The sequence below is a fragment of the Polyodon spathula genome, chromosome 9 (assembly GCF_017654505.1).
Source record: "Polyodon spathula isolate WHYD16114869_AA chromosome 9, ASM1765450v1, whole genome shotgun sequence".
Taxonomy (NCBI): Eukaryota; Metazoa; Chordata; class Actinopteri; order Acipenseriformes; family Polyodontidae; genus Polyodon; species Polyodon spathula.
In genome coordinates this window covers 35,950,924-35,974,360 of record NC_054542.1, presented here as the reverse complement: position 1 = coordinate 35,974,360, position 23,437 = coordinate 35,950,924, and the positions used below count along the sequence as shown (strand labels likewise).

Below are 23,437 nucleotides of genomic sequence, written 5' to 3'. Positions count from 1 at the left end.
AATGCAGCAGTGATCAATAAACAGGCAGATAATGACAACCCAGGTACAATGATATTTTATTTGTATTCCAATTGGTCTGATGACACAAAGCCAGTAAATAACAATGACAACAGGCAATACAGCGGCGTCTTTTAATCCACGGGTTCCGATCTTAAACACCCACACATATCACAAAACACAAACACAAGTCCACAGTGAGTGATATAGTGCTCGTGGTGTAAATACAGTTATTCGTGAACAAGATGCAGTGTTGTTCGGGTTTAGTGCTGGCCTTTAGCTACAGCTCCGGATCGTGTTCGCCATGTAATAACAACAAACAAACAGTTTTTAGACACGACGAAACAAACTAAAAACTCACGATTACAATACGGGTCTCTTTCCGGTTTAGCGTTAACCATAACAAAGGAACAGATCACCTCGCTACATCCCCTTATACACTGTCAGTCATTAGATTAGTAAGCACAACCACTCCTCCAATCTGCGACTGCCTTCCGGCTCATGATTTAGTGTACTAGATTTTAGAGAACTAGACGACTACTTCCATCTAATCATGGGAATGAATTGTCTGGCCATCTAGTCCAAGGCATTCTGCTCCCTTTAGACAGCACCCTCACAGGTTCACCAAGAATCATTCTGTCGCAGAGACCAAAGGTATGTCTTTAATCAAACAATCCACCATCTATAGCACACTATCTATAGAATTTCAAGCCTGGCCTTTAGCTTAAAATCATTTTGAACTCAAGGATGAGAACACAACTGTAATACATATTGGGACAGATTGAAAGGATGTCTTCCAATGTGCACATGACTTGTTTCAAAGACTGGAACCTGTATTTCCAACAGCAGTCACAATTACATGAACTTATACGTTATAAACATAAGCCAAAAAAAAGAATGCAGATTGTTTTAAAAGGGGGTCTTGTCCTCTGAGGTTGTGGGGTTGGTTTCAGAACTGTTTATCAAGACTATATACATTTTAAAAGTATAATAACCATTCAAAAGTATAATGGGCTAAGTTGTTCTCTGAATGCAGTAATCTTATTGCAGAGACAGTGCAGACTGATATTATGGTTCAAATCCATTGTCTTAAATTTCAAGGCATTTTCTTAACATTGCTAATTATTTTATTGATGTGCTAATTTAAATACCCCTAAACCAGGGAATTAAAACCATTTTAAAGTTGTTTCTAAAGATTGTTTTTATATTTGGTCAGTATAGTGTTTCTATCTTGCTTTCCATGCTCTTTAAGCCTGATATCTGTTAATTAGCTGTTGTGTCTTTGCTACTTCTGATCTTTCACTGCAGTATCTTATGATTCTATATGACATCCACAATGTTTTTGAATTTTCACATCCTAGCCTTGTATTTAATGTATTATGCTTTGTTTTTCACTGTATTTAATGTATTATGCATTGTTTTTTACTGTATCTTGTAAATCTTGTAGAAATACCAACATGTAAACATAAGGTTTATGTCAGGAACTCCATTCTTATAATTATCTATGGGCTATCTTCAGATTTCTAACATCCCAGCTGTTGAGCATACTGTAAAGCTCCCAGCTGTTGAGCAAACTGTAAAACAAATTTTTTTATATTGCCTTTTCCACCAGAAAGGTATAACCTTACTGGACCTCGGTGGTGTGGGACCCTCTGCTCCATCCGATATTCCTGCTGGAATTTGGGGAATGATAGCTTCCACCCCCACCATGCTTTCTCCCCCCGTGCTCAGAAATTTTTGAATTGTGTTTATTTGTTGTCACCCCATCGTGAAAACCTTCCCATCAGCTGCATATTAATCTTGTCAGCATTTTTTAAGTTTTCTTTCTTAGACACAGACACCCAAACCATCGGCACCCCCACCCTTCAATGTTCTCAGTTTTGTAAAGAGGAGTAGTAATGGTGAAGGGCAATAAAAGGTTGTCGCAATGAAAACCTCCCAGCCCTGCTGGGAACTCGGTTTTGATTTCACACATTTTAATTTATCTTTCACTACGGCTCAAGAGAGCTTGAAGCAAGGCTGCTGCAGTATCCCCTTTCGGAAATTACAAGCAGTGACTGTTGACCTGTCCAGGATCAGGCACTTCCAATATAACTAGTTGTTTTTTTAGTCTTGATAGGATATTTTACTTTTCATGTATGTAATTACATTGGCACTAATTCAATGTATTGCAGTTACATAGGGACCAAAAATGTAAGCGAGGACACGCTGTTATACCACAAGATTTATGCTCAACCCTATAACTTATTATTAATATTATTATTATTATTATTATTGGTGTTGTTGTTGTTGTTATTATTAATTATGTTTTAGTCAAAACAACAGCATACATATTTTGTGTACTTTTCCCCACATTTTTTCCTGTTCTTATGCACAAGCAAACGGTGTGTTATGCATGTATCAGGCAGTTTAGATGATGGAAAAGGGTCATTTATAAAGCATAATAAGACAGGTTAATAGATGCACTCTGGTCAGCCAGCAGCATATAAAGAGTAGACATATCTCTGTTTGAAATAGCTTAGCGTCACAAGTCATTGAATGACATGGGAAAAAAAAACCTGGATGCGAACTTCACACTTCAAACGACCTATCATTCAACTAAAGAGCAAGCTGTGTTGTGGAGAGGTAAATATGTGTCTAACACTGATGCCAGTCTTATTAACTCATCAGGTGCTAGGAGGAAATTCAAGATCCGATCCTTCCTCACCAAGTACTCCACGCAACTCCTCGTCCAGCCCCTAGTACTCTCCCGCCTAGACTACTGCAACTCCCTCCTAGCCGCTCTCCCTGTGCCTGCCACCTGTCCGCTCCAGCTAATCCAGAACTCTACTGCTCACCTGGTGTTCTCTCTGCCTCACTTCTCCCATGCTACTCCACTGCTCCGCTCACTCCACTGGCTCCCGATCACCGCTCGCATCCAGTTCAAGACTCTTGTACTCGACTACCGATGCCTAGACCAGACTACACCCAGCTACCTCCAGATCTGCTCCCTATTTTACTGTATTTAATCCTGCACTTAACACAATCTGTAGTATTTTGTATTTCACTTGCACTCATATTTAACCCTAATGTAACTATCAACACTGTTATCTGCCCTTGAACTGCCCCAATATCAAATTGCACTGTGTTTTGTGTTTGCTCTTATTAGGACTGAAGTCATTGTATTTTGTATCTTGCTCTTAATTGTACTGTAATTCATGATATGTATTTCTTGTATACAACTGTAAATCACCCTTGGTAAGGGTGCCTGCTAAGAAATAAATAATAGTAATAATAATAATTACCTATTGAGGTAGCAGGGCAGCTTTAAACTGAGTTTTAAAAATTCACCAGGATAATGAGATGACTGACCAAGAAAATGCTATACAAAATTAATCTAAACTAAAAAAAAAAATACATTAGTTAAGATAACTGGTAACACTTTACATTGTGTAATTGCTGTATTTACGTAGTAGTTACTTAGTACTTAGTACTAGAATGTACTTAATGTGCACATATTTTTGCACAATGTATGCAAATACACAATTGCATCAGAAAAAGGGTTAGGGTTAGGGTTAGGTTTAGGGCTATTTTGTGCAACAAAAAAGTGCACATTAAGTACATTGTAACTATGCATAATAACATTGTAATTATGTGTAAGTACATATGTATTTACTAAGTAACTACTATGTAAATACACAGTAATTAGAGACACAATGTAAAGTGTTACCAGATAACTAGTTTAACATTAAAACAGAGCACCATTTATGAACAATAACAAAGTATAGTAAATTACTTTTTGGGTGAGGATGTGTTCTCAGTGTAAAACATCTAACAGAAATTCTTATTGCTGTTAATTAAGGACTGATCGGTGAGTGACAGTACATGACAGTACTGTAGATCCTAGCGAGGCTCACAAGTGTGAAAAGAGATTACCACTGGGAACTCTATCAGATACACGAGAGCATGGGTCTTCAATTATAGCTGCCCTATCAGTGATGCCATTTAAAAATACCCTATGGAGTATGTCCCTACTATCTTCATCCCAAAATGTCAGCCAAGGAGATTGGATACAGACCTGCAGACAGGGCCAGCATGCTCAGGTTTATGACATGCTGAAATCTGGGGAAATGATCTCAGAATATCAATATGCCTGCTGGCCTATTGAAAGCATGGTCATAGTGATGATATGTAAAAAAAACAAAACAAAACTTGATGATGATGAGGATGAGGAGGAGGAGGAAGAGGAATTAAAGCAATGCAAGCTGTTGGCACACACTGCTGACATACAGGACACCCATCTAAGGACAACCCTGGACGCCTGTGAGGTGCATTAAACCCTACCAGGGATTCTGATCTGGTTAGCTCAGAAGCCAAGCAAGTATGTCCTTGATTACTTGTATCGGACTCATAGTGTTGGTGGGGATAATGCTGCTACAGATTACACTTAGCAATTGAATAAAATGTACTGAAGGAAACTTGATTCACAGTAGCAGTGGACTTGGTTCCTTATAAAAAACGTCCTGCAGAAATCCTGTAATTTTTGTGTACGAATCCTGTAGAGCAGCATTCTTCATTGCAAGGCTCACTGGTCACTGGCATCCTCTGGTGGATTTCAGTGAGGCCCATGACGTGCGGCCCACGACAATACACAATGTGAAAAAGGCGGTGTGGCGGCCCTCACACTGATGTCTTGTTGGTCAAAAGTGGCCCCCCTTTGAAAATTAGTGAAGAACACTACTATAGAGCATACAGGAGTGCTGTAGGTTTCTTGTAGGTTTATTAATAGTCCTGCAGGATAGAAAAGAATATATATATATATATATATATATATATATATATATATATATATATATATATATATATATATATAGAGAGAGAGAGAGAGAGAGAGAGAGAGAGAGAGAGAGAGAATGAACTGGAAATTTGGTGGATTAAAAGTGAGTATTTAGGGACTCCACAGCTCTGTCATTCATACTATTACAACATAATTCCCAGACTCAAATGCAGGTCTCCCTGTCACCTTCCTGAATTGCACATGTACACCCTGCATCTCCCCACAGTTTAATACTTACAGAATAATTCTCCTAATTTTGATGGGTTGCATTATATCACTGGTACCACTCAGATTATATCCGAGATGAAAAACGAAGAAACATTTCAAATGTTTATTTTAAAAAAAGAAAACAACTCTGAAAACTGAATGAAATTTGTCATCATTTTGTTTTATGGAAGCAAAAAAAAATCTGTTTGAAAAACAACACACCTAAATATAGGGAGATTATGTGCCATGTAAGAAATGTAAGAAATACATTTTTTAATTTTTCAATTTTAGTTAAGTATATGGAAAACTATAACGCGGTATCATAGGTAATTTAATATGCTAACATAGCATTATTCAAAAGGTTTCATTCGACTTTGTAAAGCAAAATTAGTTAACACTAGAACCGCCACGCGGCTAACTTTGGCCCATACATTTTTAAACTGCTTTGTTATGAAAATGAAAGACATACGATGGGATACAACTGAAAAGTTGTATTCATGAACATCATACCTAACATTTGCATCGCAGAAACACCGTATTTAAATGTAAAATTAAACATAAAATGCTTTATTTTTATAATGAGCACATATACAGCACAACTACAAACAGAGAAAAAATATAATAAAATACACATTTCAAAAGAAATGGGTATGTACATATACCCGTGTACAGGTGTAAATGGGTATATGTACACACCTATAAAACCGAAATCATTGTTCATTACTGCATAAAAATAAAATATAACGCTACTTCCGGTATGATGGCTGCATTGTACTCTATGGAGAAGTGTAAGTGTCTGCCAGCTGACTGTGCCTGCATCCAGGAGCTGTGTTGTAAACACAGACGCAGTTCCATTGAATACTATTGTGTAAACACCTGTAAACTGGTACATACAAACTTGTAAAACCGAAATGTTTTTTTTTCTAAAAGTAATGTAAAAAAAAGAATATATAAAATACGTTTCAGATTAGACACATAAGTTATTATACTACCTGTCATTTCAGTTTGCTGTATGCATCTGAGTGCAGCTTGTCATATTCCACTCAAAATGACTACTTTCAAGATTAAATATTACAGTTGCATTTGTGGAACAAAACAAAGGATTGTTGTCTCCCAGATACATTGAAAAATAAGCAACTAGGCTTTCACTGAGTTGACGTCTTGACAAATCCACTATCATAGCAATCTTTGTGTCATAGTCAGTCTACAAACAAAGGCTTGAAATAAAAGAAATTTAAAAAAAGTGTGCTAGGGGGACGGAGTGTGTCTTGTTTGCTGCATTTACAAAAATAATAGAATATCTTACGTTATATTAAAAAAAAAAATGTAATGCATGGGTCATATTGACCCGAGTGGCTGTTCTAGGTAAAACTTTATCATTTTTGCAATTCTGGCTATCAAACGGCGTCAGGATATTTAATTCATATATTTAGAGAAATTCAAAAATGGACATGCACATACGATTTACAGTGGAAGAGTAATTAACAACAAGAAGTCTGTATATTCAACTGAGGAGGCTGTGTGGTCTTGTGCTTAAAGACAAGAGCTTGTAACCACAAGGTCCCTGGTTCAAATATCAGCTCCCTCACTGTGTGACTTTGAGCAAGTCACTTAACCTCCTTTTGCTCTGTCTTTCGAGTGAGACATTATTGTAAGTGACTCTGCAGCTGATACGTAGTTCACACAGCCTTGTCTCTGTAAGTCGCCTTGGATAATGCATCTGCTAAATAAACAAATGAATAAATATAATCCAGGTCAAAGAGTGGATTTAAAAAAACAAAAACAGAAGTCATTTTATAACTTTGAACTACACAATAAGTTAAGATGAGTAAATCGATTTAATTGAAACATGCTAAAGTAAGTAAATATACAGGGTGATTAGAAAGTAAGTTTACCACATCAACACATGGTGGACTGGCATTCACCTCTTTCTTCTTTTCTTATTCCATTCCCACATATTCATTTACTTATCCCTCCTTTCCTGTTTCTCCCTTTTCTGCTTCCACTTCCTCAACCTCCCTCCATTCCCATCCCTCCTTCCTTTTTCTCCCTCTACTCCTCCCTCCACAATTCCTCTTTCCCACCTCTCCCATCCTTCTTTCATTCCTATCTCACCCTCTTCTTCTAATTGACCTCTTCCCACCTTTCCTGATTCTATTATTCCTTCCTCCACTTCTGCCTCCTTCCTCTTCTCTCCCTCCTCTTCTTCTTTCCCCCCTCTTCTCCCTCCAGTAATGGAATGCATTTATAGGAGGACCAGAATGCTAAAATGGTCAGTGGAAATTCAGTGTATGCTTTGTTGTTATAGACTGCTAATGCTATTGAAAATCATCCTGTTTCCTTACAACTTCCTGATACTAACAGCTAGTTGTGTAAATTAAACACATTTTGTTCAGTTCCTGCAGTCACAGCATTTTATTCTGAAACTTGGAAACATGTTTCAGGTAATTTTCAATGCATTTCGATGCCAGTATAAAATATTACATTAAGTTTAAAAATAATGCAGAATATATTAACACAATACTTACATAAGTGTTGAAAGGATTATCTATTAAATGGGTTTTGTAATGTATGAAGGTGCTAATCAGAGAACTGTAAGGGAGAGTATGTCTTAGGTTAGGAGGGCTGGAAACACGTAATGATTTTTTTTAAGTTAAGCACATGAGTGAGATCGCATAGCCAATGTGAAAGACACAAGGCCCAGTGATCCCAGCCCATTGGAATGCAAGCTGAAACCGATAAAAGAATAGACGGCTTCAACTGTATTATTCATCCGTGGGCTGGGGGTTATACTCCTTAATTCAATTAAAAACTAATATGAAGCAGCTTACTTTTTGTTCAATTCCAATAATTAAGGTTACATATAGTGTTCTCTCCAGATATATCACAATTGATTTGTAATAATTAAGGTTTGCAGATGTGATGATAGATGTATCTCACACTGTGAAAATGCATTTAAAATGATGTGTGTGTTGTGCATATATATATATATATGTGTGTATATATATTGGCTATATATATATATATATATATATATATATATATATATATAAAGGGAGAGTGAGAGTGAGAGAGACAGAGAGAGAGAGAGAATCAAACAGAGGTTTTAAAAAGTAGCACATTTATAAATGAACTGTTAATTTTGATAAATGTAATAACCAGTTTATAGGGATCTCTTTGTGATATACATTTTTCATTCAACTTAAAATATAATGTTAATTACATTAAAACATTTTCCAAGTAACAACACAAGTATGTGTGTAATTACAATATAATTACAAAAACGAATGTAATTGGAGTGATGCGGTGATCAATAAAAGACAGACAACAATAATCCAGGAGCAATGGTGTTTTATTTATAATCAAAAAGCCACTTGACAACGATAAATAATAGTTAATGATTATACAAAAGGCTGTGTACTACATAGTTTAACCCAGGGGTTCAGTCCCGAAACAATAAACACGGTATTTAATACACACAATATACAAGCACGGTCCCCAGTCCAAACTGAGTGCTGTAGTGGTCGTGGTGCAAATTCAAACAAGTGAAACTTGTGAAACAAGTGCAGTGTTATCCGGGTTTTGTGCTCGCCTGTAGTGGCAGCTTCAGATCGTTTTAGCCGTCTAATAACAACAAGCAAGTGTAAGAAGACATGACAAAAGAAACAAAACACTCACGATAGGTTTTCCTTCCTGTTCCATGTTAACCAAATCAAAGGAACAGATCACCTCGCTACGTCCCCTTATATACTATCAGTCATGACCCCTTGGTTAATGATTGCAACCGCTCCTCGAATCCACGGTTGCCACATTGTTTCCCTCCTGGGTCGATGATTTAGTGTACCATAGATCCGCCCCCTTTCTAGATGGCCAGCTTCCTCCTAACCCTGGGAATGAATTGTCTGGCCATCCATTCCAGCGCCTTCACAGGTCGGGAGTCTTCCATATTTGTTATTGGTTATTATGCTGACAGCCAATGAAACATTTATTACATATGATTTAAGAAAGTACAAACATCGGTGGAAAGACAATCACAATAGACTTTTTTAAACATTGTAGAGGTTTCCTTTCTAATTTCAAATTGCCTTGGAGACTTTAATTAACTGTCATTGAATTTAAAAAGCTGCATGCTTTGTCACAGTTAATATAACTTAATATTTGTCTGAACTGTATATTTAAAACTAAGTAGGAATTAAATTTTATAATTTCAAATTTTCTGCAACAGTGATGAAAGGATTATATTACAACTGTGTAACTGTATTCATAATAGCAATATATCACATAACAGTACTTTGAAAACAAATGTAAGATTTTATGTATCCCTACTGGTGAGTCTGAACATGATTACATCCTATTTAAAATCTGTTTATATTCATGTTCTTATTTTCTTCACAAATGACTTTGCCAAATATACAAGAGCACAACACTTTCTTGTAATTTCCCCTCTGGGGTTTTGATACACACCCTAAAAATCTGGGACAGCCTTCAAAAGCATGGTTAGGCAATACGAAAAACAACTTTCATATCCAAAATGAAATGAGCCTGATCTCATGCCTTATACGTTAAAATTAAAAACAAAAGCAAATGCAAGTAAAACCCAATTAAAAAAAGGGAAATCAAATGATTTGATTTGTTTTATCCATATGAATTCCATAAGAGACACATTTGGGCAAACAAAGCGGGAAACCAACATTAAAATCTCTAAACATGGAGGTGGGTTTATATACAGTATATTCCCCGACTGGCTTCACAGTTTAATTGACTGAGAGATTGTCACTTGGTGCAATTGTATTTTTGCTACCAATTTGTTCATACTCTTTTCTCTGTATTAATTTGTGAAAATGTGTAGTTTTTTATATTAATGTCAAAACACTCAATGATGACATAAGAATGCATACTTTTTAAAAACACGTGTTAGAAGCTTGTTTAAACCATTTGTTGTTTTCAAAGCCAGGATGTTTTTAGTTTCACAGTTAATCACCTTAATCCTTGTCAAAGACCATTTGTAGATACTTTTAAGAATGTTTCGCAAGCAAAGCCAGGCTTGACTGTTTGAATAGCTCGGAAGACAAGTATTAGAAAAAATACCAGAAGTCTAGCTTCTCTGCAGAACACAATTAGAAGTCACCTGACTAGAAAGTGTTAGCCAAAGCAAAATGTTTCTTTTGCTCGCTAGACTAAATATAAAGATTTTAATCAATTTTAATGTATTTAAAAGCATAAGACTCCTGATATTTTTGTCAATATTGTCCATATATACCATATTGTCAATGTGAATGGCAAAATAAAATCAGATCCACTATTTAAAACAAACAAAAAAAAAAAAAGATTGATTTAAAGGTCAATAAGTTTAAACACATATTTTATATAGAAAATGTTTTGATTATTTCAGTGAAGGTTAGTTATATCATAATTATATTACATTTAAATTCATGAAACAATGTAAATTATTGCAAGCATCATGAATATCAAATATTATTTTAATTTATCACAATATGTTACAAATATTACAAAGCAATTCTCAGCCAGAAGTGTCCCTCCGTGCACGATAGACAACCTGTTGAAAAAAAGACACAGATAATGACAATAACTATGGATTATGCCATTTTATTAAAACACAGTGCATTAACTTGCATAAGGACACGTCGGAAAACGGACTTTCCCGGGAACCTGGGATCCAACCAGACACCAGCAATAAAACAACATATAACTAACAACTGGAGTAAATTAATGAATGAAATGTGTATATGAACACTTTATTTTGCTTTTCCTTTACTTCTAGCCATAGTTTGGTATAATGTGTTGTTTATGCTATGCAAAATGGATAAGACGCCCATGTGAACAGCAGTCTCTTAGCAAGTGAAGGCACCACTGTATTGTGGACGCTGTGATTTATTCTAGGAACATGTCATGGGTACATGAGATATCACTGGAAAGCCCCAAGCCTCCTCATTCATTTACTGTGACTGTGTTCCGAGCTCTTTCCGTTTTTGAGTTACAGGCACTTGAACACACCTACCAATTTGTTGCATGTCACAGCACTGGAGAACTGAATGAGGGGGTGATAGAAAGTATGCATACCGGCATGAATGAAACTTAGGAGCCTACTCAAGCCTTAGTTTTGGTTTGCTATAGTTTCTCTTAGGAGCATCTGTTCAGGACCTACAATACATAATTGGAAAGCTCTACACCTACACTACCCTTGAGGTCCATATGGACCCCAAACCTAAAACAACTGGGCAAATTCAATGTCTACCTGGACTAGAATTATCCTCTGCACAGCGAAACAGATGCATGCCTGACAACTACCTAAAAGGAAACAAAAATCAAGTAACTAGATCCACATAGTAACTGATACTAAAGCAATGTGGAGTCCAAATGGACCCCAGGTTACCTTATGAGGATTAAGTTAATGTGCACAGTTGGCCCTAACTCTTATAGTATAAGAGTGTCTTATGAGAAGGGACATGTTCAATCATACATATTGTATTAAGTTATGTGTTAAAGTTTTGTGACTAGGTCCCAGAATTCATGAACAGCCAAAAAATTGTGAAAGCCCATTTTCAATTGTTTTCCAGGTCTTTTTAACATTTACAGGTTACGATTAATTTAATTTAGGCTGGATGAGGAGGAAAAAAGGAGAAAAAAGAGGCCTGAACTAAACTTTTTCTTGACCTCTTTCTCAGCAGGTCAGTTAGGAGAAGTCCCTTCAATGAGCTGCTGTCATAATAAACAGAAAATTCAAAACTGCTCCCTGAATCAATAACCTGTTTGAAGAAGGTATTAAATATTTGTTTATATGAATAGGAGATTTGGTAATGTTCGCTCCTACATGTAATTGCTAATTATATGAGAAACCGGGTTTAGGCAAAAAGCTCTTAAAGCTGAAATCTGACCGTTGTAGATTTATAACAGAGATGGAAGATTGATACATAACAGACAACAGCTGAAGGCAGCATTACAGTAATGGCAACACCTCACAGCTGAAGTGAAGCTTCACATTTTCAAGCTTTATGGGACCTTATGCAGAACTTTATGGTGTAGAAAATTTCAGAGGCTGCACGTCTTTCTTTTGGCAAGTGATGTTTTATTTGAAAACCTAGTTAGAAGAGAATCTAAACAAAGAAATCTTGAAGACAAGGTGATTTTTGCCTTGGCTTTCTTTTAAAATACCTAGCATAAATATTAATATAATTTGTAATATGAATGTGACCAAGACTGATATTGAACAATAATTTATTATTGGATTTACGTTTAGATGTGGGTTGCATAATGGTATCATCAAAAATGCAGTCCACAGTTTGAGTTTAAGATGTATTTAGTATGTGTGAGAGGTGGGAACAATGCTAAAAGAACCTATAAAATAAAAAGGGCAAATACCACAAATAGAAATACATTGAAGCAGGTGATTTAGATTGTCCCCCATTGCAGATAAGTGCAAAATCTATTTTTTAAAAAGCAACTTGTGAATGATTACTATTTCATAAACGTTGATCTCCCATCAGAATCAATAGGGTACAGGTAACCTCTAACTGTAAATACTTGAACAGCTTGCCATCAAGAAACGTTAGCGTTCTGTAACATTTGGCGATTTAGTGTGCAATTACGGCGCTCTTTTTAGTCTTTTTTTTTATCTTTCTGTCTGCTACTCTGAATTGTATTATTAAACTGAATGTTGTCTCTACAATTTAACATTTAGAGCAGTTTTAGTTTTAATTCTTATCTGCTGTTTGTATCAAATTACTGCATCTCCGCTATAGTTAATAATAATTCTATAGTTTTCATCCTATGGATTGAATCTGAAAGTCACATCATTTAAACTATAAATATTGCAATGTATGGGATTCCGAATTGCACTTGTGATGTACACAATAGTCTGTCTCCGAAGAAGCTTTAAATATTGATCACATGTACCTCGTGTAAAACCATTAAAATAAAAATAAAAATCGTAGGAAATGGAACACATAGAATAAACTCCCACCTGGACAAGCTAGAGAGAGTCTAAACAGCAGGTATTAGAAATGATGTCATACCCCTAGCCCTCAGCGATGATATTTAATTTCACAGCAAATTAAACATTTTCTACATTAAACGTTCTTTTGGCAAGGACTGTTTTAAATCCCACAAGGAACGGTGTTCCACTGCAGAGAGGTTCAATCATAAGGTGAAAGGCACTGGAACAAAATAATAATTTAGAGCTTTGTTTGACTATTTCATTTATGTATTATCCCCCACTGGAAATGAAATGCCTGGCAAGGAGTATACTGTACTGGAGGTGGTCGTAACAAATTTAAGCCGTTTGTCTGTATGTCACACTTTCATCTGTTAGGAGAACCGCTTATCCAATTGTCATGACACTTGATATTAACATTATTTGGCAGAAGTTATTGAAAATATCAGATTCTGGGTATATATGGGAGAGTATGACTGTATGTACACCCATCCCTATGCATGACTCACTTACATTTTGGCATATATAGAAATTAACTGTCAATCTAATTGTCATTAATCACGTCATTGCTAATTCTTACCATATACTTTCTGTACATACTGTTGCCATAATCGTCAACTTTTGCATAATACTGAAAGCTGTAATTTTGAATTCACAGGGTAGAGAGTGATGTCATTTACTGACACTTGTTTATTTATTTATATATTTAATTGCTCCTGTATTCATAAAAGTAGACTTGCCAGTCAATCAAGACTTGCAAATGGATTTCTACTACATTCAAACAATGCAGCGTATTATACCTGCATTATTTCTTTTGTTTCTAAGGGAACATTTTAGCACACTTTCTGGGGGCTCAGTAGATATTAGTTTTAGACGAAGGATGTCTTGAATATTAGCACTTTTAGTCATTATTGATAATAACATGGTAACATCATGGCATGTCCCTGCGTGTCCTCCTGTATCTGGAAGTGTGATTGAATTGAATAGCGCCTGATAACACGGGGCAATTTTTTTGCAAGCTCAGATAGAACATAGAGCATACATGCTCAAGATCTATTACACCACTGGAAGCAAACTAAATTAAAATGAACATTTGAGATTGCAATAGCTCAGTTGCATTCCTTTAATTACGGACCGGTATGAAAAATATATACTTATATATATATATATATATATATATATATATATATATATATATATATATATATATATATATATATATATATATATATATATATATATATATATATATAAACTGCAAATAAAGCCTGGAGCTGATCAATTTAAGGCTATTATTATTATTCTCTATGTCTGTAGTGACAACAGCAAACTGTATTATATTTAGATTCCAGCAGGTGTCCCCATGTTTCGCTTTGGATGTGTGTTCCCTTCTGTCTTCTCTACCTTCTCGTTGGCATGCAGCTGTTGCTAAGGCAACTAGAGAGCGTCTATCAAGCTGTACACATAACCTGAGAAAGGCTTGAATAACCCAGAGGACTTGTTTATTTATCTAACTTTCAAGTTTGTATTGTCACATTAAACTAATATGTTGCTTGGCAGTAATTGCGCGTAGTTGTTAAACCATTGCGAAAGTATTTGCTTCTTAAGTTAATTTATTTACTAAAACAATTGTCTTAGGAAAACTCGACGTTCCGGTAGGATTTGAAAAATAGAAAATATTACGGTATTTTTATTTTATTTTTGTTTTACAGTTGAAATGCATGGATAGCTGTACATAGCCGTAAAGTGTAGTTGAAAAACAAAACATTTTAGTCGGTGAAAATGCCTAAAAAAGCTAAAAGTCCAACTTCATCAGTAGGCGCTGCGGTAGCAGGTGGGAAACAAGGGTGGGAGTCTGGGCTCATTGGAGCACAGTTTGAAGAGGTGAGCTTTGTTTATTTATTTATTTATTTATGTGATTAATTAAAACAACGTATATCCAGTTGTTTTTTTATTTGCTACATCGTGTTAATACAAAAGGTGGAAGAGGTCCTCTTGATCAATATACATTGATCTTCAAATAGTGCACCTTTGATTAAGAGGTGAAGTGATTTCAGAAGGACAGCACGGACTAGCAAAATGCAAAAAAAAAACAAACACACATAATACATACATTCAAAAATAGTCTGATACTTAAAACAGTATAATAGTATAATTAAAATAAATTACATAGGTGCACACGATCTAGAATTGCAGTACATCTAGCCAGTGCTGCTCACTTGTGGATGAAACATTTCAATCTGTTTTAAATGGTTCCAGTGTCCTTAATTATTTTATTTGAGCAGTCCAGAACCTTTTCCATACAGGTATTTAATTGCTTAATTAAATCTAAGTTGTTGGTACAATTGGTATGAAACAGTGACAAGTGAGTACCACTGATATATCTCACTGATTAGCTTAAATACCACTTTTACTACAGTACTTACTGTTAATCATCAAATTACTTGGAGCAGTTATTTCTGTGGTGTAACACCGCCATCTTGTGGTTATCTTTTTTGCAACACATGGTGATTATGTAACATATTGCAGAAATATGAAACATACAATAAATATTTTACTTACTGTAAATTAACACATCAGAAGATAGAGGAGAGGAGAAATCATACATGTTTGTTTTCTTTAATGCAGGACTGTTGGAAGGTCAATGTTTCTTTTGTTGTTGGTGAGAATTTGGAAGATGAAATATATATTAAGGCGCTCCTGCCACCTGTGCAACAACCTTTGCGGAAGCTGTTTAGTGTGGTGTCATGGGATGAAATGCTGAAAAAGGTATTATTTCCTAATGTGCTAATGTCATTGTTTCCACTGTTTATTATTGTATGTAGTAATGTTGGGTCGATAAATCACCCAGGGGACAACTCCCATCTGGATCAAAACATTTACGTTCACTACTGTGTAGATCATTAAGATAAACCCCAATATATTGTACTTTATAGATGTGAACTCATGTGAAGCTGTGTTTTTCTTAGACAATAAACGTTGCCCTTATGAAGTATGTAAACAAATAAGTCAGTGAAATGGAGTGTGGATTACAAATATAGATACACTGTGTTTTAAAAGTCTGACTCAAGCAAAAAAAAAGTAGTGAGCAAAAAATGGACATGTAGTCTGGTTGCAATTGACTCCTCAGGTTTGTATACAAAGATTGATCACACATACATGATTACTTACAGTACGATACCATGGTATTTATTTTGATCCACCTGTCCAATTTATGATCACTTTATATCAGACCAACGCTGATGCCACTAGCTGAGGCAAGCAATTCAGTGGAATCTCATGCAGGATACTGTGACGCTGTTCTTTTGCTATGGTTTACAATTATTTTAATATAATCTAGTCATGCATAAACTTCTCTCTTTTGGTTCAAAGTACATTGACTCAAAGTTCTAATTTTGTTTTGCTACAAATACTTAGTTCCAATTAAATTTTCAGGTCTCAGGCTTTTTTAAAAATGTTCTCACCTCTGCTTTAATAACTTTTTGTATGAATTGCCTTGCTGCATCTTTACCAGAGTTCTAGCTGTGTTCAAAGTTTTTCTCTATGTCTTTAAGTCATAATCAGAGGCCAAACCTTGACGCTATACTGCTTTCAATCTAACATCTCCGCTGGATAAATCTAGATTGCTAACTTTAAAATGTTGAATGTATTAATTTAATAATTTTCAGGTCAATGAACTAGGAAACCCAAAGGTGAAGAAATCTAAGGATTCACCATTGTATTATGAGGTAAGTTCTGTTTATTTTAATGTGCAGGTTGAAAGAAACATTGCTCACCAAACATAAACTGCTATAAATAACAGAAGTAATAATAACACAAATCAATCAAGCTGTTTTAAATTTTTTAATGATTTGTAAGAAAAATAGGAATTCAAAAGCTCTTGCTCTTTTGTTTCTTGTTTCTGGGAAGTATCAGTCTCCTTGATAACCTGACCAGCATTGTCAAATCATCCTAAGTGCAACGTTTGCAAACTGCAGTGTTTCCCGAACACCATCATCACTCCAGGTGCTCTTCAACAACCACTTGAATTCACGAGTGATCTGGTGTAATCTTGACATGTTTGAGGAGGTTGTAATGCACTCTGGGAACGTAAAGACAGAACATAGCAAGTACTGCAATTCAGAGGATAGTTGTATTAGTTGTAACTCTTGTGTTAGATTTAAATTTAACTTTTGATTGTATTTTATATTATATTTTTATATATACTTTTAAAGTCACTTTAAACCCAGTACCATAGGCTAGCAACTTAAATGAATGTGGCAACAACTGAAACATCATAAAAAATTTAAGATATTACAACAATGGAGAAATACAAATAAACATTGACTCAATGCATTGAAAAACAGGGTCTTGGCTACATTACCATTTCATTTTACACTGCATTCACCTGCTTGTAATATGCAATGTTCCCTTAAACACACCTCTTAAACCACCACATGTGGGAATAGCTCACTTACAAAGGGGACAATCACACAGAAATAATAGACTGCAGGTAGAATTTTCAAAGTTTTTATGCCAAATGTCATTTATAGATCCTATTTTATTATATTACTTTTTTTCAGACTGCAATTAACAAAGGCATTTACATAGGACTGCTGGAATCAACAGGGACAAGTACATACTTTTTTTCCATGGAAGTATGCAAACAGCTCATTTTTATTAAGTTCACATATCATAAGAGAAAATCCAACTTGAAAAAAACAAACAAAAAACATGTTTTTCTCATAATCTTTCACTACAAGTGAGTGTGTGTGCTTACTGCAAAAAACATACATTAGGGAAGGTAAAGAAATATGTTTATGTTTGCCCCAGTAAAGCTTTGATATTTTCCTGAAATTAAACTAATATAGGTTCTTCAATAGAAAAAAAGACATGTCAAAAACATTTTGTTGACACCTACTTTGTACCACTACTTTGTTGTAAATATTCCATTCTTGGTTGTGAAAATATTACAAAGAAATGACTCCCAGAGAACTCACAGAGTGTGAGGGACTTGTTCCAAGACACTGAAAATGTGTTCAATGCAAGAGACTTGAAGAATGAAATAACTTTATAATTCATTTTCACAGTAATGGGTGAGTTACTGCTCTCTAAGGAAAAGGTCCCAGGTGTCAGTGAGTAGGAGGGAAATTCAGTGCCAACAAGCTATAAAACACAGTAATAAAAAAGTCAGATATTCACATGTGGACAGCTGCATATTTCATGGACTGCCTTTATTTTATACATGTGTACTAAAATGAAAACTTTGCATTAAAGGGGAAGACTGTGCTTTGAAGTAAACACTGAAGTTCTTGTTCTCATTGCACTGCCCATGCTGTGAAAACAAGCAGGGAGTTTATGATTGGTTTCAAGGACATATCCAATGCCACAAAAAAAAATTAAAAAAATAAATCATACTTCAAATATACAACCGTACAATGTGCTGGATTAGCCAAGTCAGTCACTTTTGGGGTACAAAGCATTATTGCCAACTTTTAAGTGGTTATTTTTATGTTTTTTATTAATGGGTTTGAATTATCATGCTTTTGATCTAATATTGAATTTATAGTGTTAAAATGATTGGGTCTGAATTAATAAAAAAATTGAAAAATAACTGTGCAGTAATGGCCATGATGTTTATTGTGTGTGTATGTGTGTGTATTTTTTTTTAAAAGGTGACAGAGGTTGCAAAACTACTTCTCGATGCAGGAGAAGAGCTGCCCCTCATCCTTGTTGGAAAACTACTGAAATTTTTGTTGTTGGCAATAAAACAGTATGACCTGCAAAGAAGAGTAGCTGAAAATAAAGTAAGGACTCACTGTATTGCAACTGACTACATAGTACTGACCACTGTTATATGTAGTCAAAAGTTTACATACCCCAATGGAAATTTATAATTTTTGGAATAAAGTTTTGATTTTGTGGATGAGGGAAAAAGTTACAAGAAGTAGATGTCTACAATGATTTATTTCAGCATTTTATTTAGCAAAACTCAAAAAATTATAAATCAAAAGTGTTCATACCGTCATAAGGAAAATGAAATTAATAGGTAGTTGAGGCACCTTTAGCAATAATAACCTCTTTTGAACTGATTAAGATATTTGTCAATGAGCTTTTGGCACGATTCTTTAGTGATTTTCTTCAACACAAAATTGTTCCTGTTCATTCAAATTCTGAGCACTTCTCTTTTGCACAGCCTTCTTCAACTCATACCAAAGATTCTCAATTAGATTTAGATCCAGACTAGCCATTCCAGAACCTTGATTTTATTCTTCTTTAACCATTCATTCTGAAGTAGATTTTGATGTGGACTTTGGATTGTTGTCGTGTTGAAAGTCCAGTTGCTCTTTAATCTAAGTTTTGTAGCGGAGGGTTTCAGATGATTGTCCAGTATCTTTTGGTATGCTATGGAATCCATTTTATTGGAACTACATTTCCTGTGCCATTAGAGGAAAAACAGCCCCATAAAAAGACATTACCAGCTTCATGCTTGACAGTAGGTATGGTGTTCTTTTCTTTGTACGCCTCACTAGACTTTCTCCAAACGTAACAACAATCAGCGTGCCCAAATAGCTTGATTTTTGTTTCATCACTCCACAAAACCTGTGACCAGAACTTATATCCATTATTCAAATGCCATTTTGGAAACTTTAAGCGATTGTCCTTGTGACATTTTCCTAAGAGTGGCTTTTTTCTTGGTCTGCAACTATTGAGACCTTCTCCATGCAATACTCGACCTAGGGTCAATTCGCTTTGAACATCTTTGGCAGTCAATCTCGGATTGTTATTAACCTTCCTCACAGCTCTTCTACTTGTTCTTGGTGAAAGAACCTTCTTTCTTCCAGACCAAGGGAGCATTGTGACAGTACCATGAGTCTTGTACTTCTTGATAATAGAAACAATTGTTGAAATTGAGATACTCAAATGCTTGGAAATCTTCTTGTATCCTTCTCCATCTTTATGACAATAAATATTGTTCTGCCTAAGGTCTTCAGATAGCTCTTTACTTTTTCCCATATTGACTTATTGGTAATGACAGGAATCATCCTATGCCTAACTCTTTTATATTCTCTAAGAATATTCACCTACAATCCAGCATTTTCTAGATGTTCTGCATTATCATATTAAAATTTATAGCACCTTGTAGACAATACTATACTTTTCTCATCATTAAAAGCAAAACCTTTTTTTTCATAAAGAAAAAAGGTAGTCTAGGTACACAGAAATGTGAGTAATTTATTTTTAAAAATCAACTACAAGTCCTTCTTCAGCTGGATGAAAAAAGCAGTGTGTACACAAGTTTTTTTCTAGTCCGAAACATTCTGATATAATAGATTTTTTTTATCAATTATTACTAAAAAAAAAAAAAAAAAAAAAATGAAATGAAAAGCAAAGGCAGAATACTGCATGGCGAATACTGCATGTTTACTTATACTACAAAACATATTAGCAAGTTTAAGAACTATCTGTTCAAATTGTGACAATTAAACAGAAAAATTTGGGCTTCTTTCTGAAAAAGACTTTTTATATACAATTTTAAACCTTTTGTAAAACATGGTTTTTTTATAACCTTTTCTTTATATATATATATATATATATACACACACCACACACACATATGTAAATAGACATATGATATATATAGATAGATATATATATATATATATATATATAGATATATATATCACATATATGTATATATATGTGTGTGTGTGTGTGTGTGTGTGTGTGTATATATATATATATATATATATATATATATATATATATATATATATATATATATATATATATATATATATGTGTTATTTGACTGTGTGTGTACACATATAGAAAATATGTAACACTGTGGTTTCCTATTGGATTTCCTGTAGTATATTATAGGAAACTAGTGTTTTGGACAATCCTATTGTATTTTTTATGGGTATGCCTGTGTACCTGTCCATATCTTTGTCACTCTGTGAAACTTGAGTTCCAACATAGTCATAAATTAAAAGTAGTTATCAGTAACATATAGCTTTGTGAACTGTGGTCCATATTACATATTTGTAAGTGACTTCCATGTGGAAATATTTTAAATCTGTTTAACATGCTTATGCTCTGGCTTCTAGTAAGGTGTTATTCAGAACTGCACACTAGCTGAATTATCTACACTGGCTGCAGTTTAAATAATCAATTTCAGTCAAATGTGAGGCAGGGTGGTCTTGTGGTTGGAGAAAAAGACTAAGAGTCAAAAGATTCTATGTTTGAATGACAGCTCAGACACTGACCCACCTTGTGACTTTTGGCAATTCATCTTCCTCTTGGGTAAAGGAATGAAATCCAACTGTGAAGAAAAAATATGTTTTACTTTAGTTGTGGTAAATAATTTATAAAGAAGGTTTGGACAATTTTCTTGTAAATACATTTGGATTCCAAAACAGAATGGTTTACCAGAGAAATCATGAGACAAATCATCAGTTCCTAGCTTCCAGTGTAAACTGCACTATTAATAACATTTCCAGATTTACATGGATGACACAGCGATACAAAAATTAACAGTGGAGTATTTCTAATGACGATAATCAGGCGCTTCTTTAATGGTATTCATAGTTCATGATTGGTTGTTTGGAATGCAAGACATTAAATCAACACTAAATTTCAAGTTACTGGTAATTGTGGGGGTACTTGATCTTATACTTGATTGGTATCTTGTAAAAAGTGTATAGTTTAAAGGGAATTGTTCATAATTACAATACAATTTTGTGTGTGATAGGTTGCAGAACAGCTGGCCAAGGGAAAGACTGCAGCCCCTTCACTGAAGGATAAGTCTCAAACTAAATCATCTGGGAAAGGGGAAAAAGGGAAGAAAGGTCCTGAGCCAGCTGGAGTGAAGAAGGACACCAAACTCAAACTAAGAGGAGAGGAAGAAGACACCACTAAATGTATAGGTAAATGTCATTTTAGTACTGAGGAGGGCTTCCATTCTGTGTTCTGGATGTTCAGAATAGAATAACCTGCTTATAGACAGGTGGTCTTCATGGTCATTTTCAAAATATAACTCATTTAATCTTACAAATTTTCCAAGTGTTATGTACGGTTTTACTTGCAAGGTATGTGGTATACACAAGTAATAGTATAGTATACTATGTGTATTTGAGGGGTGGTTGCTATCATATAGGGATGTATCCCAAGGTCATATGTGCTACAGTGTATACAGGCTATGTATTATCACTAAAATTCTCTAAAATGGGAAACAATTCACTATGGTATCTGTAAACTTTATAGACAGTGTTTGCCATCTTTCTTAACTTAAAAAATATGTTTTTTTTGCATTAAGATGACGAGCCAGATGACGGTCCCCACCACTACATTCTTGTTGTGGGTTTCCACCACCCTCAACTCCTGGTCATGTTGGCTGAGCTGGGGGTTTATGTGTCGAATGTCATTAAAATAACCTCGGAAAGCTACGAGTCTCTATTGACACATGAGGAGAGTATGAATATTCTTCAAGCAGATTCTAAACTTGTGCCAGAGGGTAAGTGGATTATACTGCCTACTGATTTACTGTATGTGCTCTCAACTAACTCTCAACAAAAAACCAAGGTTCCAGTTGGTGCAGAATAGATTTCCCTTAAAGATAGGTCCTGCATGTAGAGTAACAGCAGGTTTTTCTTCACAGATTCACAGACTATAAATTCTAACTTATAAATTTACTACATAAAGATTCCAGTGATGCATGCCTTTCTTATGTGTATCTTCTTTATAATATACTTTTAAAAAGTGATGTTTATATATATATATGATATATAAATATATATATATCGATATATCTATATATATCTATCTATCTATATATCTATATATATATATATATATATATATATATATATATATATATATATATATATATATATATATATATATATATATATATATATATATATATATATATATATATATATATAATGGACTGCATCTTTATGTCCATGTACAGTTATTGAAGCCCAGAAGCTGCACAAGGAAAAGGAAGCTAAATCCCTAAAGATGTTTTGGAAGTATCTGGAGCCCGTGTTAAAAAATAACAAGTTTGACTCTCAGCTTGCTGATACTGCCCGTCTCCATTATGTGGTGAAGGAGTCTATCTTACCCCAGGAGTGGAACAACAATGCAATGATGGTTAGTAAATCCTTCGTCAGTGTAAACTACAAATAAAAAAAGTTTAGTTGATGATCAGTTGAACACATAGCATCTGTGAGCATATGCCTGTCACATTCTTATACGTATTAGAACTGTATATGACTTGCAATCTTAAAGTATATGGTGCTAACAAAATAATTCCAGCAAATCTTTCCTAATATATATATATTGATATAATTTCATTGATATCATATATTCCTTATGGGTAAAAAAATAAATAAATAAATGAAATGATTATTTGAAGCTGTTGGAGAAAAATATGTATTGCACGCTCATTGCAGATATTTCAATGCTATACTTCCAGTGAA

The 23,437-nt window shown here is 34.6% G+C and overlaps 1 protein-coding gene across 1 annotated transcript in view; it reads left to right on the top strand.

Moving 5' to 3' along the window:
• Positions 1–14,518: 14,518 nt before the first annotated feature.
• Positions 14,519–23,437, top strand: part of spag17 (sperm associated antigen 17) — a 37,916-nt gene continuing 28,997 nt past the window's right edge. The window contains exons 1-7 of the mRNA XM_041259993.1: positions 14,519–14,855; positions 15,600–15,740; positions 16,640–16,699; positions 18,626–18,757; positions 21,706–21,880; positions 22,270–22,467; positions 22,927–23,108. Of these exons, the coding sequence (XP_041115927.1) occupies positions 14,754–14,855; positions 15,600–15,740; positions 16,640–16,699; positions 18,626–18,757; positions 21,706–21,880; positions 22,270–22,467; positions 22,927–23,108 (990 nt within the window). The 5' untranslated portion in view covers positions 14,519–14,753. The remainder of the gene's footprint in view (positions 14,856–15,599; positions 15,741–16,639; positions 16,700–18,625; positions 18,758–21,705; positions 21,881–22,269; positions 22,468–22,926; positions 23,109–23,437) is intronic.